Raw genomic sequence first — 18,198 nt, 5'->3', positions numbered from 1 at the left:
AGTTTACTGGACGGTACAGATAGGATGGCCTGGTACAACACACCCCCAGGAGTACAAGGCTTTGGTGGACACTGCTGCTCAGTGCACCATAATTCCTTCAGGCTGTAAGGGGACACAACTCAACAGTATTTTTGGAGTGACTTGGGGGATCCCAAGAGCTGACTGTTGTAGAGGCTGAAATGAGCCTAACTGGAAAAACCTGGCAAAAACATCCCATTGTGACTGGCCCAGATGCTCCGTGCATCCTTGGCATAGACTACCTCAGGAGAGGGTATTTTAAGGACCCAAAAGGGTATAGGTGGGCATTTGGTACAGCATCTGTGGACACTGAGAGAATTGAACAGCTGTCTGATTTGCCTGGTCTTTCAGATGACCCTTCTGTTGTAGGACTGCTGATGGTTGATGATCAGCAGGTGCCAATTGCTACCACAACGGTGCGTTGTCGACAGTATCGCACCAACCGGGACCCTTGGATTCCTATTCGGAAATTGGTTGGTCAACTGGAAAGCCGGGGTGTGATCAGGAAGACTCGCTCACCTTTCAATAGCCCAATTTGGCCAGTGCGTAAGTCTAGCGATGAGTGGAGATTAACTGTAGACTACTGTGGCCTGAAGGGGGAAGGGGGAAAAAGGGTGAAGGGAAACCTTCTCCCACGGTTTTGATTGTCTCCCCACGATCAGACCACGACAAAAACAAAGAATCAGCGTGGTGAGGCTGTCGAGTGGCCCTTGGTTTGTCCTGCAAACAAGCTCTGAATGCGGATTCTTGCAGGTGCAGCGGAGCAGGCAGCAGCATCTGAGCAAAGCTCTGGGGGAGGGGGTCCTGTGTGCTGGGGACAGCTTCCCTCGCCATTCTCTGCTCCCTCCTCCTCCAAGCAGGGGCTGCCACACGCCATGCACAGCCAGTCCCAGCCGGGCCCGGAGGTGGGTGTCTCCATGACGACTGCCCGGGCTCTGTGACGTCATAACCAGAGGCCATTGTGACACGGGGTCGACATCACCAGAGGCCATTGTGACACGGGGGTCCCCGCCCGGACCGTGCGGGTATTTAAGGAGCGAGAGCCCTGGGGTGCTCACTCCCAGGAGAGCAGCTTCTCAGGAGCAGCAGCTTCTCAGGAGCAGCAGCTTCTCACGAGGCAGCATCTCCCCTGGGTGCCCGTTGCGGCTCTTTGATAGAGGAGACCCAAGATGCCAACTGACAAGGAGGTGTCCTGCTCCTCCTCCTGCCCGCAGATCGGCCACAGCCTGGGCCAGCACACCCTCCAGAGCACCTGGGTCACCCCCTCGGTCCAGGAGCGCTCGCAGGACCACCATAAAGGTCCCCAGGAGGGGTCTGGCTGGCCTCGCAGCACCAACAGCGAGGCAGCAGCAGAGGCAGAGTGCCCGGCACCTGCCCCACAGGGCGCCACAGCCGACGACGCGGCTCTGTGGGACACAGCCCAGCGCATCGTCAGTGAGGCCGTGCGCAGGGCTGTGGCTCAGATCATGGCAGCTGGCCAGGAACCGGAGGAACAGCAGGACCTGGCCCAGCACATGGACTTGCAAGATGAGAACAGCAAAGAGGGGTGCCAAGGCGGAGACACCATCCACAGCACCTGGATCAACCCCTCGGTCCAGGAGCACCTGCAGGACGCCCCTGCAGGTCCCCAGGAGGGGTCTGGCTTGACCAGCACAGACACGGAGGCGGCAGCAGAGGCAGAGCGCCCAGCACCTGCCCAGCACAGCCCCACAGAGGACGATGTGGACCTGTCAGACATTGTGGAGTACATCGTCAGTGAGGCGGTGCGCAGGGCTGAGGCTGAGATCCAGGGACCTGGCCAGCAACCGCTGGAACAGCAGGACCTGGCCCAATGCACGGATGTTCCAATGGCAGCACCAGCACCTGCAGGACTTGAAGCCATTGAGGCTCATTTGGCAGGAGAGGATGAGGGACAGGCCAGCACAGCCCCTCTCGTCCCAGCTGCAAAGGAGGAAGAAGAGAACACGGTTTCTCCAATGTCTGCAGAGCATGGGGGAGAGACCAGCGCAGACATCGCCTGCCCAGCGCAGGGCCCGGCTCCACGGCGACAGCCTTCCCGGTTCAGGAGGGCGCTCCGGGCTCTGCGCAGGGCTTTCCGCTGCAGCTGCACCGCGGGACAGCAAGAGGAGTAGAGCCGCGACCGCGGCGTTCACCTGCCCTGAGGACATGGTGCTGCCAGCCTCTGCTCGGCCTTGGATTGTTTTCAAAAGCAATAAAGCCAATTAAAAAAAATGACAAGTTTCCCCCTGTGCTCCTCTGTTCCTGCTCCACCTCGGGACAAAGAAGGCTGCAGGAAATCTCTGTCCTCGGGGTGTCCCGGCCTTGGTTGCCGGAAGCCCTGGGCTGGTGCTGCCGCAAGCCGGCAGTCTGGCTGGATCCCCCTCAAGCTCCCTTCCCACCCGCCTGTCTCCAGTTCCAGTCCAGGACTTGGAACATTTGAGATCTATTGCCGACTTGGCCTGGTTGACCTGCACTGTACGGCATCCCCTTCGTCTCACAAGGAACCTCCCCATTGCGGGGGTGTTTCGGAGCACCTGCATGAGCTGATACAGGCGAGACCCTCCAAACCCGCATGTGGTCCCTCTCCTCCACCGAGGGTCTTCCAAGTCAGGAAGAGCCGGCTGCTCGCTCCCTTGCTGGAGATCTGAGCCATGACCCATCTCTGCACAAGGCTCTGATGCACAAGGCTGCCAGCGTCACGAGAGCACGTTCAGGCCCGAGACACCGGGGAGAAGCGCCGCAAACAGTGCTGGTCTTGACAAGAAATCCACCCGCTCAGAGCTTTGTCTCAGATGCGAGTTACTCTGCCCTGGGTTTCTGGGGCCCAGAAATGGAGGGAGGCTCAGGTATAAACCCAGTCAGCCAAGAGCCGCAGCAGCTGCTGATCCCTGTGTGGCACATTGCAAACCAGCCATGGCTGTCTGTGGCTGCTGCATGGCCCGGGCTGCAGCCTTCGCAGCATCCTCCTCTTCCCCAGCACCCCCGTGCACTGCACAGACCCAGAGCTGATTGCAATGGCTGGGGCAGCACCGGGCAGCAGCAGCATCTCTCTCCCCAGGCTCCAGCTGCCCAGTTGCCCTGCGGGGAATTTCTGCCTGGGAAGGGCAGAGTTGTATTGCGATCGGCCGGGGGCTCAGGACAAAGCACAGCACCGCCACGTCCCCGGAGCAGAGCCCTTCTTTTCCTGGCTTGGACTGGTGTATTCCTCCTGCTCACAGCGCGGTCCTTCTCTGGGAGAAGGTGACGCCAGCACTTTCAGGGGAATTGGAACGTCATGATGGAGTGGACGTGAAACAGCCTCACTTCCCGAAAAGCCAAAGGAGTAAAACTGACATGGAACAAAGCAAGTAACTTGCCACAGCTGTCCAACCTGCGCTCCTCAGGCGGGAGGTGACCGGCGACATGTTCTGGTGCTGCGGGGCTGTGCCGCAACGAGTCAGTTGGGGCCGTGGCCAGAAAGGTAGTGATGTACATCTAGAGATACCCACATCGTTCTGTGGGAAGCATCTGTTTCCTCGGCACGATTTGGAACACTTTTGACACACGGGACTTGCTGGGCCCTAAATCACAGCTGTGTTGGCTCCTCTAAGCCTCCCAGTTCCAATTCAGCAGGTGCCCAGTTCAAGGTGTTGACTCAGCAATGTGTACTTCACTTTAATCTGTATTATGTATTATGTATTATGTATTATGTATTATGTATTATGTATTATGTATTATGTATTATGTATTATGCAATATGTATTATGTATTATGTATTAATTATGTATTAATTATGTATTATGTATTATGTATTATGTATTATCTATTATCTATTATTAATTATGTATTATGTATCATGTATTATGTATTATGTATTATGTATTATCTATTATGTATTATGTATTATGCAATATGTATTATGTATTATGTATTAATTATGTATTAATTATGTATTATGTATTATGTATTATGTATTATGTATTATCTATTATCTATTATCTATTATCTATTATCTATTATTAATTATGTATTATGTATTATGTATTATGTATTATGTATCATGTTTTATGTATTATGTATTATGTATTAATTATGTATTATGTATTAATTATGTATTATGTATTATGTATTATCTATTATCTATTATCTATTATCAATTATGTATTATGTATTATGCATTATGTATTATGTATTACCAACAGTAATTTGCCAACAGGAGGAGTTCTTGCTAAATTAACAGCAAAAGCCATGCTGACAAATGCAAGGGAGCAATGAGGGAGGGCTGGAGTCGTGCTCGGGAGCTGTGTCCGTGCGGGAAGTTTCATGTGTCTCGCTGGGCAGTGCCCAGAGAGTTGGTCTGATCGCACCACAGAGCTCCCGGAGACATCAATCTGTTTGCTTCTTTCCTACACCAAGCTTTAAAGGCTGGTTTGGAGAGTCAAATGGGATTCAAACGTAACGTTCCTCCAAGAAGGCCTTGGGTGAGTCATTTCCCCAAAATTCCAACTTCTTTTCCCAGGGAGGCTGAATTTCTCCATAGCAATCAAATGATCAGGTTTTGCACAGAAGAGTTGCTGTGGTTCTAAGCGTCTTTATTTTGTCTATGCTGCCTTAAAGAAGCAGCTGGTCTGCCTTTTGCTTTTGGTGATGGAAGTCGGGAATGGCCAGCGCTGTGCTTCATGTCAGGATGGTTTCATTCTCGAATTATTGAATCGTTTGCTGGATGCAACTAAAAGAACAACACCTCCATCTCTTCCAGGGCCCTGCTCTTTAGTCCGCTCTCAATATCACCGGCAAAGAGCTGCTGCTTCTCTTCTGCACGGGATGTTTGGACATCTCTTTGCTAGAGGGACAAGGTCCCTTCGATCAAGAGACTGAAGCAGAAGCATCAGAAATTGACATTCCTCCAAGTTTTCCCCCAGTGCCTCAAGTTCCAAAGCAAAGATAAGGGCACTCACCCTTTATATATTTATAAACATTAATGAGGTCCCCCCTTAGTCTCCTCTTCCCCAAACTAAAGAGACCCAGCTCCCTCAGCCTTTCTTCATAAGGGAGATGCTCCACTCCCTTAATCATCTTTGTTGCCCTACGCTGGACCCTCTCCAGCAGTTCCCTGTCCTGCTGGAACTGAGGGGCCCAGAACTGGACACAATATTTCAGGTGTGGTCTCACCAGGGTGGAGTAGAGGGGAAGGAGAACCTCTCTCGATCTACTAGCCACCCCCCTTGTAATAAACCCCAGGATGCCATTGGCCTTCCTGGCCACAAGGGCCCAGTGCTGGCTCATGGTCACCCTGCTGTCCACCAGGACCCCCAGGTCCCTTTCCCCTACACTGCTCTCTAATATGTAATTTCCCAACCTATACTGGAACCTGGGGTTGTTCCTGCCCAGATGCAGGACTCTACACTTGTCCTTGTTAAATTTCATCAGGTTATTCCCCGCCCAACTCTCCAGCCTGTCCAGGTCCCGTTGGATGGCAGCACAGCTTCCAGTGTCAGCCACTCCTCCCAGCTTAGTGTCATCAGCAAACTTGCTGACAGTCACTCAATTCCCTCGTCTAAATCGTTAATGAATATATTGAATAATATTGGCCCCAGTACTGACCCCTGAGGCACTGCACTAGATACTGGCCTCCAACTTAAGCCAGTTTGCAACCCACCTCACTACTCTATTGTCTAGACCACACTTCCTCAACTTAGCTGTGAGGATGCTGCGGGAGACTGTGTCAAAGGCTTTACTGAAGTCAAGGTAGACCACATCCACCGCTCTGCCATCATCCATCCACCTTGTTACATTCTCATAAAAGGCTATGAGGTTGGTCAAGCACGACTTACCCTTGGTAAAGCCATGCTGACTGCCCCTAATAACCCTCTTATCCTTGATATGCCTTGAGATGGCACCAAGGATAAGCTGTTCCATTACTTTCCCAGGGACAGAGGTGAGGCTGACCGGTCTATAATTACCCGGGTCCTCCTTCTTGCCCTTTTTGAAGACTGCAGTGACATTCGCTTTCCTCCAATCCTCGGGCACCTCTCCCGTTTCCCAAGACTTGGCAAAGATGATGGAGAGCAGTCCAGCAATGACTTCAGCCAGCTCCCTCAGCACCCGCGGGTGCATCCCATCTGGACCCATGGATTTATGGATGCCCAGACTATTTCATTGCTCCCTAACCCAGTCCTCATCGACTAAAGCAAACTCCTCCACTGACCTGGCTTCATCGGGGGTCTCAGGGGTACAGGGCTCCCCAGGACAGCCTCCGGCAGAGTAGACAGAGACAAAGAAGCATTCAGTAATTCTGCCTTCTCTGTATCTTCTGCCACCAGGGCACCCACCCCATTCATCAGTGGGCCTACATTGCCTCTGGTATTAGTTTTATCTGCTGTGTATTTGAAACAGTTCTTTTTGCTGTCCTTGACCCCTCTCGCCAGCTGTAATTCTAAGGAGGCCTTGGCTATCCTAGCTGCCTTCCTACATCCTCTAACAGCAGCCTTATATTCCTCCCAAGGTGCCAGCCCCTGCCTCCATGACCTGTAAACTCTCCTTTTCTGCTTGAGCATACCCAACAGGTCCCTATTCAACCACGCAGGCCTCCTGGCTCCCTTCCTTGACTTCCTACGTGTGGGGATGCTCTGATCCCGAGCGTGGAAGAAGCAATCTCTGAATGCAATCCAGCTATCTTGGGCCCCTTTTCCTTCAAGCAGTCTTGCCCATGGGATTTCCCCCAGCAATTGCTTGAAAAGGCCAAAGTTAGCCCTGCTAAAGTCCAGGGTTGCAATTGTACTTGCTCTTCTGTTCCTGCCACACAAGATGCTGAACTCCACCATCTCGTGGTCACTGCAGCCCAGGCAGCCCTCAACCTTTACTGCTTCGTCCAGACCCTCCTTGTTAGTGAGGATGAGATCCAGCAGTGCACCTCTCCTAGTCGGCTCCTCCACCATCTGCATGAGGCGGTTCTCACCAATGCACTGGAGGAACCTCCTGGACTGTGGCTGGCTGGCTGAATGGTCCATTTCCATGATAAATAATAATAAAGCCAGATTTCTTATATTTCCGTCCCCGTCCCAATGCCCTCATTTCCAAAACAGCTGTTATCAACAATCTCCAGTATATACTGATGTAGAGAATCTCCTGATAAAGACTGAATGTGTCAGAGAAGTGGGTGCTAAAGCATCACTTGAGCAAGGAGACAGGCCAGGACACCTCAAGAAGAATCACACAACTCTGGACCAAGAGGTGGGTGTTCCTGGCAATCTCAGGTGCCACAGCACAGAGATACTTGTGTTCAGGGAGCTGGTCAAGTGACCCATCTCCTGTTCTGTAATGGTGTCTGAGTTTGCTCAGGTCACCCCTGACTTGAGCCCCATCCACTGCTGGGTGTTCTCCAGACTCCTGCCTTCAGGAACAAAGTCCAGGAGACCTTGCTGGTGAAGATGGAGGCAAAGAAGCCATGAAGAACCTCAGTCCTGTCTGATTCTACTCTTATGAAGTTCAGCAGCAGGTCTATGTTATCCTGGCCTTTTTCTGTAAGGAAGCTCTGTCAGCTCATCTTGCCGCCCTCAGCCTCCCCTGCAGGTACCAAGTCCAGGGCAGCTTTGGTATCATCCCCACATCCATGGACAAGGTTTCTAAATTCCTCCTTTGCAGCTTCCCCTGCTCCCACCTCTGTGTGCTGCCTTTGTGCCCTGGAGCTCCATCAGTTCAGAGGAGCAGCCTCACGAGATAAATGCTTCTGTTCATGGGTACTTGGAGAGATCATTCTTGTGCTTGGAGCAGGATTTCCTGTAAGGATTATCAGATTTCCTGAGCTCCTTCACCCTTCAGATCTACTTCCATGGCACCATTTTGCCCACCATCCCCCAGTATGTCAAAGTCTTCTCCTCTGGAGCCCACCAGCCTGTGCTCTGCTGCTGGCCTTCCTCCCTCCCCTCTGGTGCCTGGGACCCCACTGTGTCCTGGTCACAACAGCCAAGGTGGACACTGATGTTCACATCCCTCACCAGCTATTCCTTGTTTCCCAGTTCCAGATCCAGCTGAGCATCACTCTCATTGGCCCACAATGCAGACATGTTAAGCAGTTGGCCCAAGATCCTTTGGACTGATGGCACTTGCCACTTTGCCAGGCCAGTTAATGTCAGAGCAATTACAGTTCCCCATAGGAACCTGCTCATTGACTGGTGACTTCCTCCTTGAGTTCCCCATAGCAATTACAGTTCCCCATAGGAACCTGCTCATTGACTGGTGACTTCCTCCTTGAGTTGCTGACAGAAGATCTTGTCCATTTCTTCTACATGATCATGTAGTTTGTAACACCCAACACATTGTCACTCTCTATTGGGTTTACATGATAAACTCTTGGAACTGGGGGTAGGTGTGGGTGTGCTACAGTTGTCACCTCTCTGAGAAGACAACAGGAGTTTGACCAATGTCAGACAGAGCCGATTTCAGCTGCTCCAAGATGGACCCAGTCCTTGCCAAATCTGAGCCACTCAGTGATGCTGGCAGCACCTCTGGGATATTGTATTTGAGAAAGGGTAAAAAATGCTACACAACAGCAGGTGGGAGACAGGAGGGAGGAGACGGGAGAGAAAAGCTCTGCAGACACCAAGGTCATATCCCATAGGACCCAAGCAGGTCCCTCAGCAGGCCAAAGCTTGCTCTCCTGAAATCCTGCTCTTGGCCTTGTTCTCATCTCCCAGGAGCCTCAGCTCCACTTTCCATCCCTGACTGTTCCATCCTGACCAACTCTTTCTGGTTTGTAAGTGTGAAGTCCCACAGGGCACCTCACCCCACTGACTCCTCAGTCACCCGTGTCAGGAAATGTTGTCAATGGGCTCCAAACCCTCCTGGATGGCCGGTACCGTGCAGATATTGGGATATCTCAGGTCTGCCATGAGGACATGGCCTGGAAACATGAGGCTTCTTTCATTTGTCTGAAGGAGGCCTCATCTCATTCCTCTTCCTCATCAGTGAGTCTGTACCTGATGTCCAGTCACCTCAACATTGCCCATGTTGTTCTGCCCTCTCATGCTGACTCCTCAACCTTCAGCTGACATTGTCTGTCCCCAGGCAGAGCTCCACGCATTCCTGCTGCTCTCTCATATGAAGAGAAACTTCCCCTCAAAGTCCAGACCTTTGGCACTATGAGTATCAGACGCCCAAGGCCCCACAGTTTCTCCAGAAGATGGTATTTGTAGTGCCCTTAAACTCCACGTCCTGGTATCTTGGGAGAGACACCCTTATCAGGATAAGCCGTCTGCATGCAAACATTATGAGCTGAACAAATAGAGCTTCAGTCAAGGGACAGTGCAGACCTTGAGAAAATCTGGTGTTCGCCCATCAGAAAGCTCTAAAGATTTAAAAAGGGAAGTGACCAGTTCTGTATTGGGGCAGGAGAACAACCCCATCCATCAGGACAGAGCAGGACCTGACAGGCTGAGCAGTGACCCTGAGGAGAAGGGCCTGGGCACTACAAGGTCCCCACACCAGCCCGTGGTGCACGCTCACCATGAACAAGGCAGCTGCACACGGGGCTGCATGAGGAGGAGCGTGGGGACCCAGACACCTGCAGTTCTCATCCCATTCGGTTCAGCACTGGTGTGACCCACACACACGGGTGTGTGCCAGTGTGCGGCTTCCCAGTTTGGAGCAGCAGGGAGGAACTGGAGAGTGCAGGGCTGTGCCAAGGCAGGTTCAGCACCTTGTGCACATGGTGTGGGGTGCTGAGGGACCTGGGCTGCTTTGGCCCCGCAGCGCTGGGGAGGCTGCAGCAGTGCAGGAGTAGCCTGAGAGTGCTTGAAGGGCGGTTTCAGAGGTGGTGGAGTTTTTCTTCAGAGTGGGAAAGAGCTTGAGAAAGAAATAATGGCCCAAAGTGCAGCTGGGGAGGTCCAGGCTGGACATGGGCAGAAAGGAATGAGAGTGGAAGGGCAGTGCTGTGGGGGAGCAGGTCAGCAGAGGGAGTCTGCATCAGCCCAAGGCTTTGTGCTTCAAGGACCAGCTGGGGAGGATGGAGAGATCTCAGCAAAGGAAGGAAGATGCTCAGACAAGAGCAAGGTGGGGCAGCAGGGGGGATGTCTCCAGCCTGCAGGGACAGAGGTGCAGGGGATGCCACAGCACAGGACAGGCTGTCGTGGAGATGATCACGGGATGTAAAGAGGCTGAAAGCCCCACCAGACATGAGCTCCTTCTCCCCTTGGCTATGGCTGTTGTCTGCACCTCTGATGCCTGTGAGGAGACACCTTGTCCTTCCAGCACAGGGGCCTCATGGCCTCCTTGTCCCCAGCCAGGAACCTGGGAGGTGTGGGACCATAGTCCTGCCCTTGGCCTTGCACAGCCCCACATCACACTGTCCCAGGAAGGGCCCTGGGCAACGTGGGATGGACAGGATCTGACTCCCCAGGGTTGGGGGTCAGGGCTTAGTTCTTTGGTTAATGAAACACATCCAGGTTTACGCAGCATCAGAGAGACCTTTACTTTGCTTTTCCTGACCTGTCATCACTGCCTCCAGTTTTCTGCTCTAACCGAACTCTGGGGTCATTTCTTCAGCTGTGTCCCTCAGTGGGACCCATTAACATTACAAGAAACTTTGGAGTTGACATCTGACTTTGACTTCTTGAGAAGTTTCTTCAGCTTCCCCTCAGGGTCTGAGGTTCATGGACTCAGCACCAAACCCACCAGAGGGGTCATTAAAGTGCCTTGGGCTGCTCCTGAGCTGCTGAGCTGGGCTGTTCTCCTGGGAAAGGCAATGTAGGTGGTTGGTTGCTATGGACTCAATGAGACACAAATCTTCAGAATCCTGACACAGTAAGACTTTCGCTGTAGGACCAGGCAGCTGCATTTCCTGGAGGGATCTCCTAAAGCCGCCACAAGACACAGTTTGCAGGATCTCTAAGGTCTTTCTCACAGTATCTCTGTTGTAGAGAAGAACACACTCCAGACCAGCACATCCCTGCTGCACTGTCAGAGGGACAGGGCATGATGGCAGCTTCTGCTGAGGGTGATTGCAGGGGGAGCACCCAGGGGTGCCCAGGGCTGTCCTGCAGAGCAGGGTCCCTGCACCCCAGGGCTGTGCCGGGCAGGGACTCTGCCGCCTGCCAGGGTCAGCGCTCAGCCTGCCCGGGAGATCCCATGGCAGCAGCTGTGGGTGGAAGGAGCGACCCCCGGCAGGGCAGGCAGGGAGCTTGTGGGGTTGAAGGGGGCTGTGTGGGTCAGGGCTGCTCAGAGCTCCAGATCCCCCCACAGACATGGCAGAGGGTCCTTCTGAACAACAACATCGAGACAGGAACAGCTGCAAGGGAAGGAGTCTGTGCTGTCAGTTTTCCACTCTTGGTTGGCTGGGTGTGCAGTGGGAGATGGGGATTTATTTATCTCTTTGGAGCAGACACTGAGAGCCCAGTTCTCGTTAGGACTGGTCTGAGCTGCTCCTGAGCCCCTGCACACACAGAGCTGCCCCTGGGCAGTGCCAGGAGGTGTGAGCAGGACAGAGCTGAGCACACAGCGGGTGGGACGGGGTCTGTGACACTGACAGGGAGCAGAGCAGGGACAGACACACAGCTGCAGGCAGCACAGACATGGGCAGGGAGAAGGAGCTCCTACCAGATATGCCAGGGACGGGATTTAGGAACCCCCCTGCAATCCCCTGCAGTGCAGACACATTTCCCAGTGCAACCCCTGGTCTCCTCTCCTCCCCAGCAGACCCTCTGCCCCAAAGCCATGGGGTCCAGGTCACGAGTCTCCACCTCAGCAGCTGGACCTCCAGGTGAAGGGTTCCTGGAACGGGGTACTCAAAAAAGGTGCTAAAAGTACTTGCTCTCCAGTGTCATGTGAGTGGCATCAGCACAGCCGGTTCAGGAGAAGGTTCCACAGCATGCCCGTCTGCCTTTCTGTCCTTGCTTTATTTACTGGTAGCACTGCAGTGTCCTTCCCTGTTTCTCCACCTGTCCCTGGTGCTCTTGCTCTCTGGGGTTGGGGTGGGAGTGTGGGTCACTTCTTTTTCTGATACCAACTCAGGGGCTCTTGCCCCAGACATGCGTTCATGAAAACCAGATGCCCAAGCTGCATTTTAAACTGTGATGAGCTGTTTTTCTCAGCTGGTAGAAAGAGAGAATGAGCTGAAACATCCTTCTATCAGGGAAGAGGTTTTCATTGAGAAACAGCATGTTTACTTTCCTCAGAGAAGTCCTTCTAACTTGTCACTGCCTTTTCCTCCTCGCATAGGTCCTAATGCCCACAGGCAGCCAATGTCCAACAGCAGCTCCATCAGCCAGTTCCTCCTCCTGCCGTTCACAGACACACGGGAGCTGCAGCTCTTGCACTTCTGGCTCTTCCTGGGCATCTACCTGGCTGCCCTCCTGGGCAACGGCCTCATCATCACCACCATAGCCTGGGACCAGCACCTCCACACCCCCATGTACTTCTTCCTGCTCAACCTCGCCCTCCTCGACCTGGGCTCCATCTCCACCACTGTGCCCAAATCCATGGCCAATTCCTTCTGGGACACCAGGGACATCTCATACTCAGGATGTGTTGCACAGCTCTTTTCGTTTTCCTTCTTGATAGTAGCAGAGTATTCTATGCTCACAGTCATGTCCTATGACCGCTACGTTGCCATCTGCAAACCCCTGCACTACGGGACCCTCCTGGGCAGCAGAGCTTGTGTCCACATGGCAGCAGCTGCCTGGGCCACTGGGTTTCTCAATGCTCTGGTGCACACGGCCAATACGTTTTCACTGCCCCTGTGCAAGGGCAATGCCCTGGGCCAGTTCTTCTGTGAAATCCCCCAGATCCTCAAGCTCTCCTGCTCACACTCCTACCTCAGGGAACTTGGGCTTATTGTGGTTAGTGCCTGTTTGGTTTTTATGTGCTGCATTTTCATCGTGGTGTCCTATGTGCAGATCTTGAGGGCCGTGCTGAGGATCTCCTCTGAGCAGGGACGGCACAAAGCCTTTTCCACCTGCCTCCCTCACCTGGCTGTCATCTCTCTGTTTGCTAGCACCTCCTTTTTTGCCTACCTGAAGCCCCCCTCCATCTCTTCCCCATCCTTGGACCTGCTGGTGTCTGTTCTATACTCGCTGATACCTCCAACATTGAACCCCCTCATCTACAGCATGAGGAACAGGGAGCTCAAGGATGCCCTGAGGAAACTAATGGAGGGATGCATTTGAAAAATAATAAAGTGTTCATTATCTTCTCTTTAACAAATAACAGTTTTAATGTAACTCATTAGAGGCCCAGACTTGTGTGTGTGTGTGTGTTGGTGGTGTTTATTTTTTAATAAATCATGATAATTTTGTCATCCCCTTTCTAATTCATTGTCAGCTTTTTTTCAAACCCACTGGCTGTATAAATATGGACCCATGCTCTCTGTGTATTTAAACAAAATAAAGGGCTCTGCAGTGATTTTTTTTTCACTGATATTCTTCCTGCAAGGCCTGTTTGGAGCTGCAGGGACAGGTCATGTGTACATGGGAGGAGGGGAAAAGAGTCCAGCGTGGTAGCCCGGCCAGGGAGCAGCAGCGCTTGTTCTTCCAGAGCTGTTCTGGTTCCACTCCACACTCTCCTTCTCATCCCTGGTGTTGGTGCAAGGCCTGAGTGCTCTGGCAGCTTGGTCACCGTCCTGCTGTGTGTCAGTGCTGTGAGCGCAGGCAGGGACAGGCAATGGGCACTGCTGTGACAGAGCTGGCCTCACAACAGCCTTTCCAGATAGAAAGGTGATCTCCTATGGGCAGTGCCAAAAGGCTTAGGTCTTCTTCAAGTTTCTTTCAAGAACTCTCACAAGAAAGCAGCCTGGAGGTTGAAACATCAGAGTACAGCTGAACTGTGTGTGGCTGGCACACAGCAGTGTCCTCTCACAGCCAGGCTCCTGCCAGAGACCTGCAGGACCAGCAGAGCAGGGGCTGGGCTGTGCCCCTGTGCACTGCACACCCCAAAGAAGCTGCCCCAGGGCATTGTCATGGACTGGCCCTTCACAACCATCATTTCCAGCACTGGCCTCTCACCCCAGCTCAGAGTTCTTTGTCTCTTAATGGAATTACACTGAATGAGTAGGTGAGAGGTTCATGTTTGCATTGTACAGATGAGATGTGAGCATGCACATCACGTACGTGAGGTGACACAAACCCAAGTCAGCACAAATACCATCAGCTATTCTTTGTTGTTCCATGAAGGCCTGTGAGACAGACAGTTTATTGAGGTCACGTCATGTTGGGACTAATATCCCATAGGAAACCACCAGAATGCAGCACTGGGATGTGCTTCCTTGAGCCAATGTCCATTCCTAATGATGAGGGACATCAAAGATGAATGCAGAACATGGGAACACACCGTGCGGCTGAGGAGCCTCCCAATCTCTAGGAACAGAAGGCCAGAGAGACACTGTGACTTCTGCCTCTGTGTGTATAAGGGAAAGTGTCTGACCCTGAATGTCTCAATGTGTTTCACAGTCCGTGAAGCCAGCTCAGACTTGGACACCTGACAGAACCCTGATATTTCTGTGTGTGACTCCACAGACAAACCCCAGTGGCCCAGTGAGATTCATCTCAGCTTACTTGGACAGGCTCACGGCAAGTGTCCCTGTTTGCTCCATCACCTTTGCCATCTCCATCACATGCTGTTCTACACAGTCCTGCATCTGCTCCTCTTTCCCTGTGGGAAATTCTGGATTGTGGTCTCAAAAGTGCCACAGTAATCAGAGAGGTGCAGTGGTCCTTTAAAATGGCAGAGGACAAAGCCCATCTTCAAGAATAGCAGGAAGGAGAACTGGGAGAATTATGGTCTGGTCAACCTATCTCTGTCCCTGGGAGAGAGATGGGAGAGGGCCACATTCTCCTGCAGCCATGTCCAGGCTGTCGAAGGACAAGGAAGGGATTGCTGAACCCAAATGGGCAGGGGAAAGAAAGGCGTGTTGTGTACATGTAGTTTTGCAAGGCCCCAGACATGGTCTCCTGTGGTGCCTTAGAGCAGATTGGGGAGATCTGGGATAAAGATGTGGATGTTGTGATGGGTGGGGAGTTGGCTGGATGACCAAGCCCAAATATCATCAGTGGTACAAAGTCCTCTGTTTAGCCGGTTTCCAGCAGCATCCCTCAGTGATGAGTACTTGGGCCAACACTGTTGAACGTCTTTATTCTGCCCCTTCATCCTGTCATGGAGCACATTTTCAGCTCCTTTGTGGATGATGCAAAGCTGGCAGAGGCCTAGAACAACATCACCTGGTGGACCCTGCCTTGAGCAGGAGATTGAGAAAAGATGATGTTCAGGGCTCTCTTCACACCCGAGTTATTCTATGATTCAATGAATCTTTACCTTGGAGAGGTGTTTGAAGACAGAAGATGTCCTTACCAGCTAAAAGAATGAATCTTGCCTGCAATTGCTAACCTAAAATATGTAAATCCTCTCAGTTTGGGTCTGTCTGCTCTGCTAACAAAGATAAAAGTGACTTTTAAAACACCCAATCAGAACCTGCAAAGAATACTGTCCATGCAGCGCAGACACTCTGGATCCTGCACAAATAGCTGAGTCTTGTTTTAACATCTGTCTCAAGACGGTTACATAAAGTGTCCTTTAGCTGAACTTTGCTCCTTCTACGCTCATTATAATACTAAACCACACATCCCCAGGAGGGGAGCCCCAGGCTCAGCCCGGGACCCTCTCTCAACAAGCGTGTGTAGTGGTAAAATGATTATGTAACCAATATGCCAATGTGTAAGCACTTGGCTCTTTAGGACTGCCGGGAGGGTGTGAATGTAGGGATAAGATTTGTATATAATAGATGTTCCTTCTCTATCTGATGTGCTGGTTTCATTCCAGCATCCAGACTTGCACAACTCTGGAATAAACAAGATCTCATCTCTGGGGGTGGGATTGGCTTTGCACTTCAGGTAGCGAATTCACCATAAGAACCAGGAAGAAGGAAAACAATAAGAAATAAAAGAGGTGGGAGAGGACATAGAAAAGGTTTCAACATTTCACGTTCCTGTCAAGAATGCTTCTCTTCTCAGATCTTTAGCAGGAAATAGATTTGATCAGTTTGATAAAACAAGCATAGTTTTATCTAGTCAGGTCGCGGCCCATGAGGAGGGGGATGGATGGGTGTGGGATTATGATGGCAGTAGACCCTCCTTAACTCATAACTGAGTGGAAAGACTTTGACTGTGAAGGGGACAGTGGGGTCAGTTCTGTCTCTGGAGGTGACAGCCCAGCAGCAGGGACATGGCTGGGAAAGAACCTCTGCCCAAGGGCCCACAGGCCCTACCCTGAGTGAGACCTTGGAGATGGGTTGTCATGTCCATTCCACATAAGAACATGATGGAACAGCAGCAGGAACATGGTCGTGTCAGAGAAGCTGAAAGGCCAGCAGCACTCGTGGGATTTAGAAGATCATGGCGAGGTGACTTCTCTCTGGTCAGGTAAAAGACCACAAGAAGCCTAATGGGCTGGGTTCCCTTCGTGAAGGACAATTTCTGAGATGGTGGAGTAGCAGAAAAAAAAGGAAGGAAGAGGAAAAAAAGTCACAAAGTGACTTGGAAGATGGAGACTGGTTATGAGGAGGAAGAAATGTCACTGGAAGGGCAGTGCTGTGGGGCAAGAGGTGACCCAGAGGGAGCTGGATCAGCCCATGGTTTGTGTGCCAAAGAGCAGCCAGTGAGGGTGCAGACACAGCAGTGAAGGTGCAGAAATGCTGGGTGAGAGCAGGTGGGGAAGCGAGATGGGTGTCTGCAGCCTGCAGGGAAAGAGGGGCAGGGGTAGCACCGTGTAGAACAGCCTGTGGTGGAGATGGCAAAGGGCGCTGTAAGGCTGGAAGGGACCCACAGAACCCAGGTCTCTGTCCCCTTGGCCAGGGCAGTTGTCTCTGCCACTGAGGCCCAGCAGAAGACATGTTGTCCTCATGGCACTGGGGCCTCGGTGCCTCCTTGCAGCCCCATGGGGAAGCTGGAAGTTGTTGTCCCAGTGTTGTCCTTCCCTGGGCCTTGCACACCCACATCCCACGGTCCCAGGAAGAGCCCTGAGCCGTGTGTGAGGGTCAGGATCCCCCTTCCCATTGCCTGGAGCTCATGGCTCCTCCTTTCTGCTTTAAAAGCAAACCAAGGGGTTTCTGAGCATCAGAGCTGAAGAAAAGACTCAAAGGAGGCCTCATGGTGGCTACAGCTTCCTCACAAGGGGAGAAGGAGGGGAACATACTGATCTCTTCTCTGTGGTGACCAATGGTAGAACCCGAGGGAATGGAAGAAGCATGTGCCAGGGGAGGGTCAGTGGGACATGATGGAGAGGTTCTTCCCCCAGAGGTGCTGGACACTGAACAGGCTCCCCAGGTAGGTGTCACGGCCCCAGTGTTCAAGAAGAGATTGGACAACGTCCTCAGACACACGGGGTGACCTGTGGGGTGTCCTGTGCAGGGACAGGAGTTGGACTCCATGATCCTTGTGGGTCCTTCCAACTCAGGACATTCTATGATTGTATGAAATACTAGGTCAAAAGTCCATGTTTCCGTTGTCCAGATGAGATGTAAACATACACATCATGTGCATGTCCAGCGTGTGCATGTGGTGAGATGAACCCAAGTGAGCACAAATGCCATCAGCTATTTCTTGGGGTGCCATAAAAGCCAGTGGGACTAAGATGGTGTTCAGGGGTCTCTTCCAACCTGTGTTATTGTAGGATTCCATGAATCTTTGCCTTGGAGAGCTCTTTCAAGTCAGAATAGACAGAGGAAGAAGAGATAAAAATGAAGAGGCAGAAGCAGAGATGTAAAATGCCCCACAGTAAATACAGCAGCTCCTCTGAGGAACGTTTCTCCACTCAAACCCTTGATAAGAAATCTATTGGATACATTTGATGAAAGCAGCTCAGTTTGATCTGCTCACACACTGGACCACAAGGAGGGTGATGGTGGGTACGATGCCATGTGGTCACTGTGTCTCAGGAACTCATAGTCCAGTAGGAACCAATGGCTGTGGAGGGCACTGTGAGGTCACTTCTGCCTCTGCAGGGGATTGGCCAACAGCAGGAACAGGGCTGGGAAAGGACTGTGAGGTCACACACATGAGACGAGCAATCGGGCCCAATCAGCGTGGCTGGATGAAAGGCAGGTCCTGCTTGACCACCCTGATCTCTTCTGTGACAAGGTGACCGGCTGAGCAGATGAGGGAAAGTCTGTCGTGGGGAGTGAATCCGCCACACGGGCTGTGGGTGTTGTGTCCTTAGACT

The 18,198-nt window shown here is 52.1% G+C and overlaps 1 protein-coding gene across 1 annotated transcript; it reads left to right on the top strand.

Annotated features, from left to right (window-relative positions):
* The first annotated feature begins 12,233 nt into the window (after positions 1-12,233).
* LOC135577984 (olfactory receptor 14J1-like) lies at positions 12,234-13,157 on the top strand. Its single transcript, XM_065048139.1, has one exon. The coding sequence runs from the start codon at positions 12,234-12,236 to the stop codon at positions 13,155-13,157; it is 924 nt and encodes a 307-aa protein (XP_064904211.1).
* Positions 13,158-18,198: the final 5,041 nt, after the last annotated feature.

This window comes from Columba livia, unplaced genomic scaffold (assembly GCF_036013475.1).
Source record: "Columba livia isolate bColLiv1 breed racing homer unplaced genomic scaffold, bColLiv1.pat.W.v2 Scaffold_206, whole genome shotgun sequence".
In the NCBI taxonomy this organism is placed as follows: Eukaryota; Metazoa; Chordata; class Aves; order Columbiformes; family Columbidae; genus Columba; species Columba livia.
The sequence above is the reverse complement of the archived record's forward strand: the minus strand, read 5'-3'. Positions and strand labels throughout refer to the sequence as shown.

What these genes read in the sequence shown, in the direction of transcription:
- LOC135577984 (XM_065048139.1), top strand. Translation starts at nt 12,234, where the DNA reads ATGTCCAACAGCAGCTCCATCAGCCAGTTCCTCCTCCTGCCGTTCACA.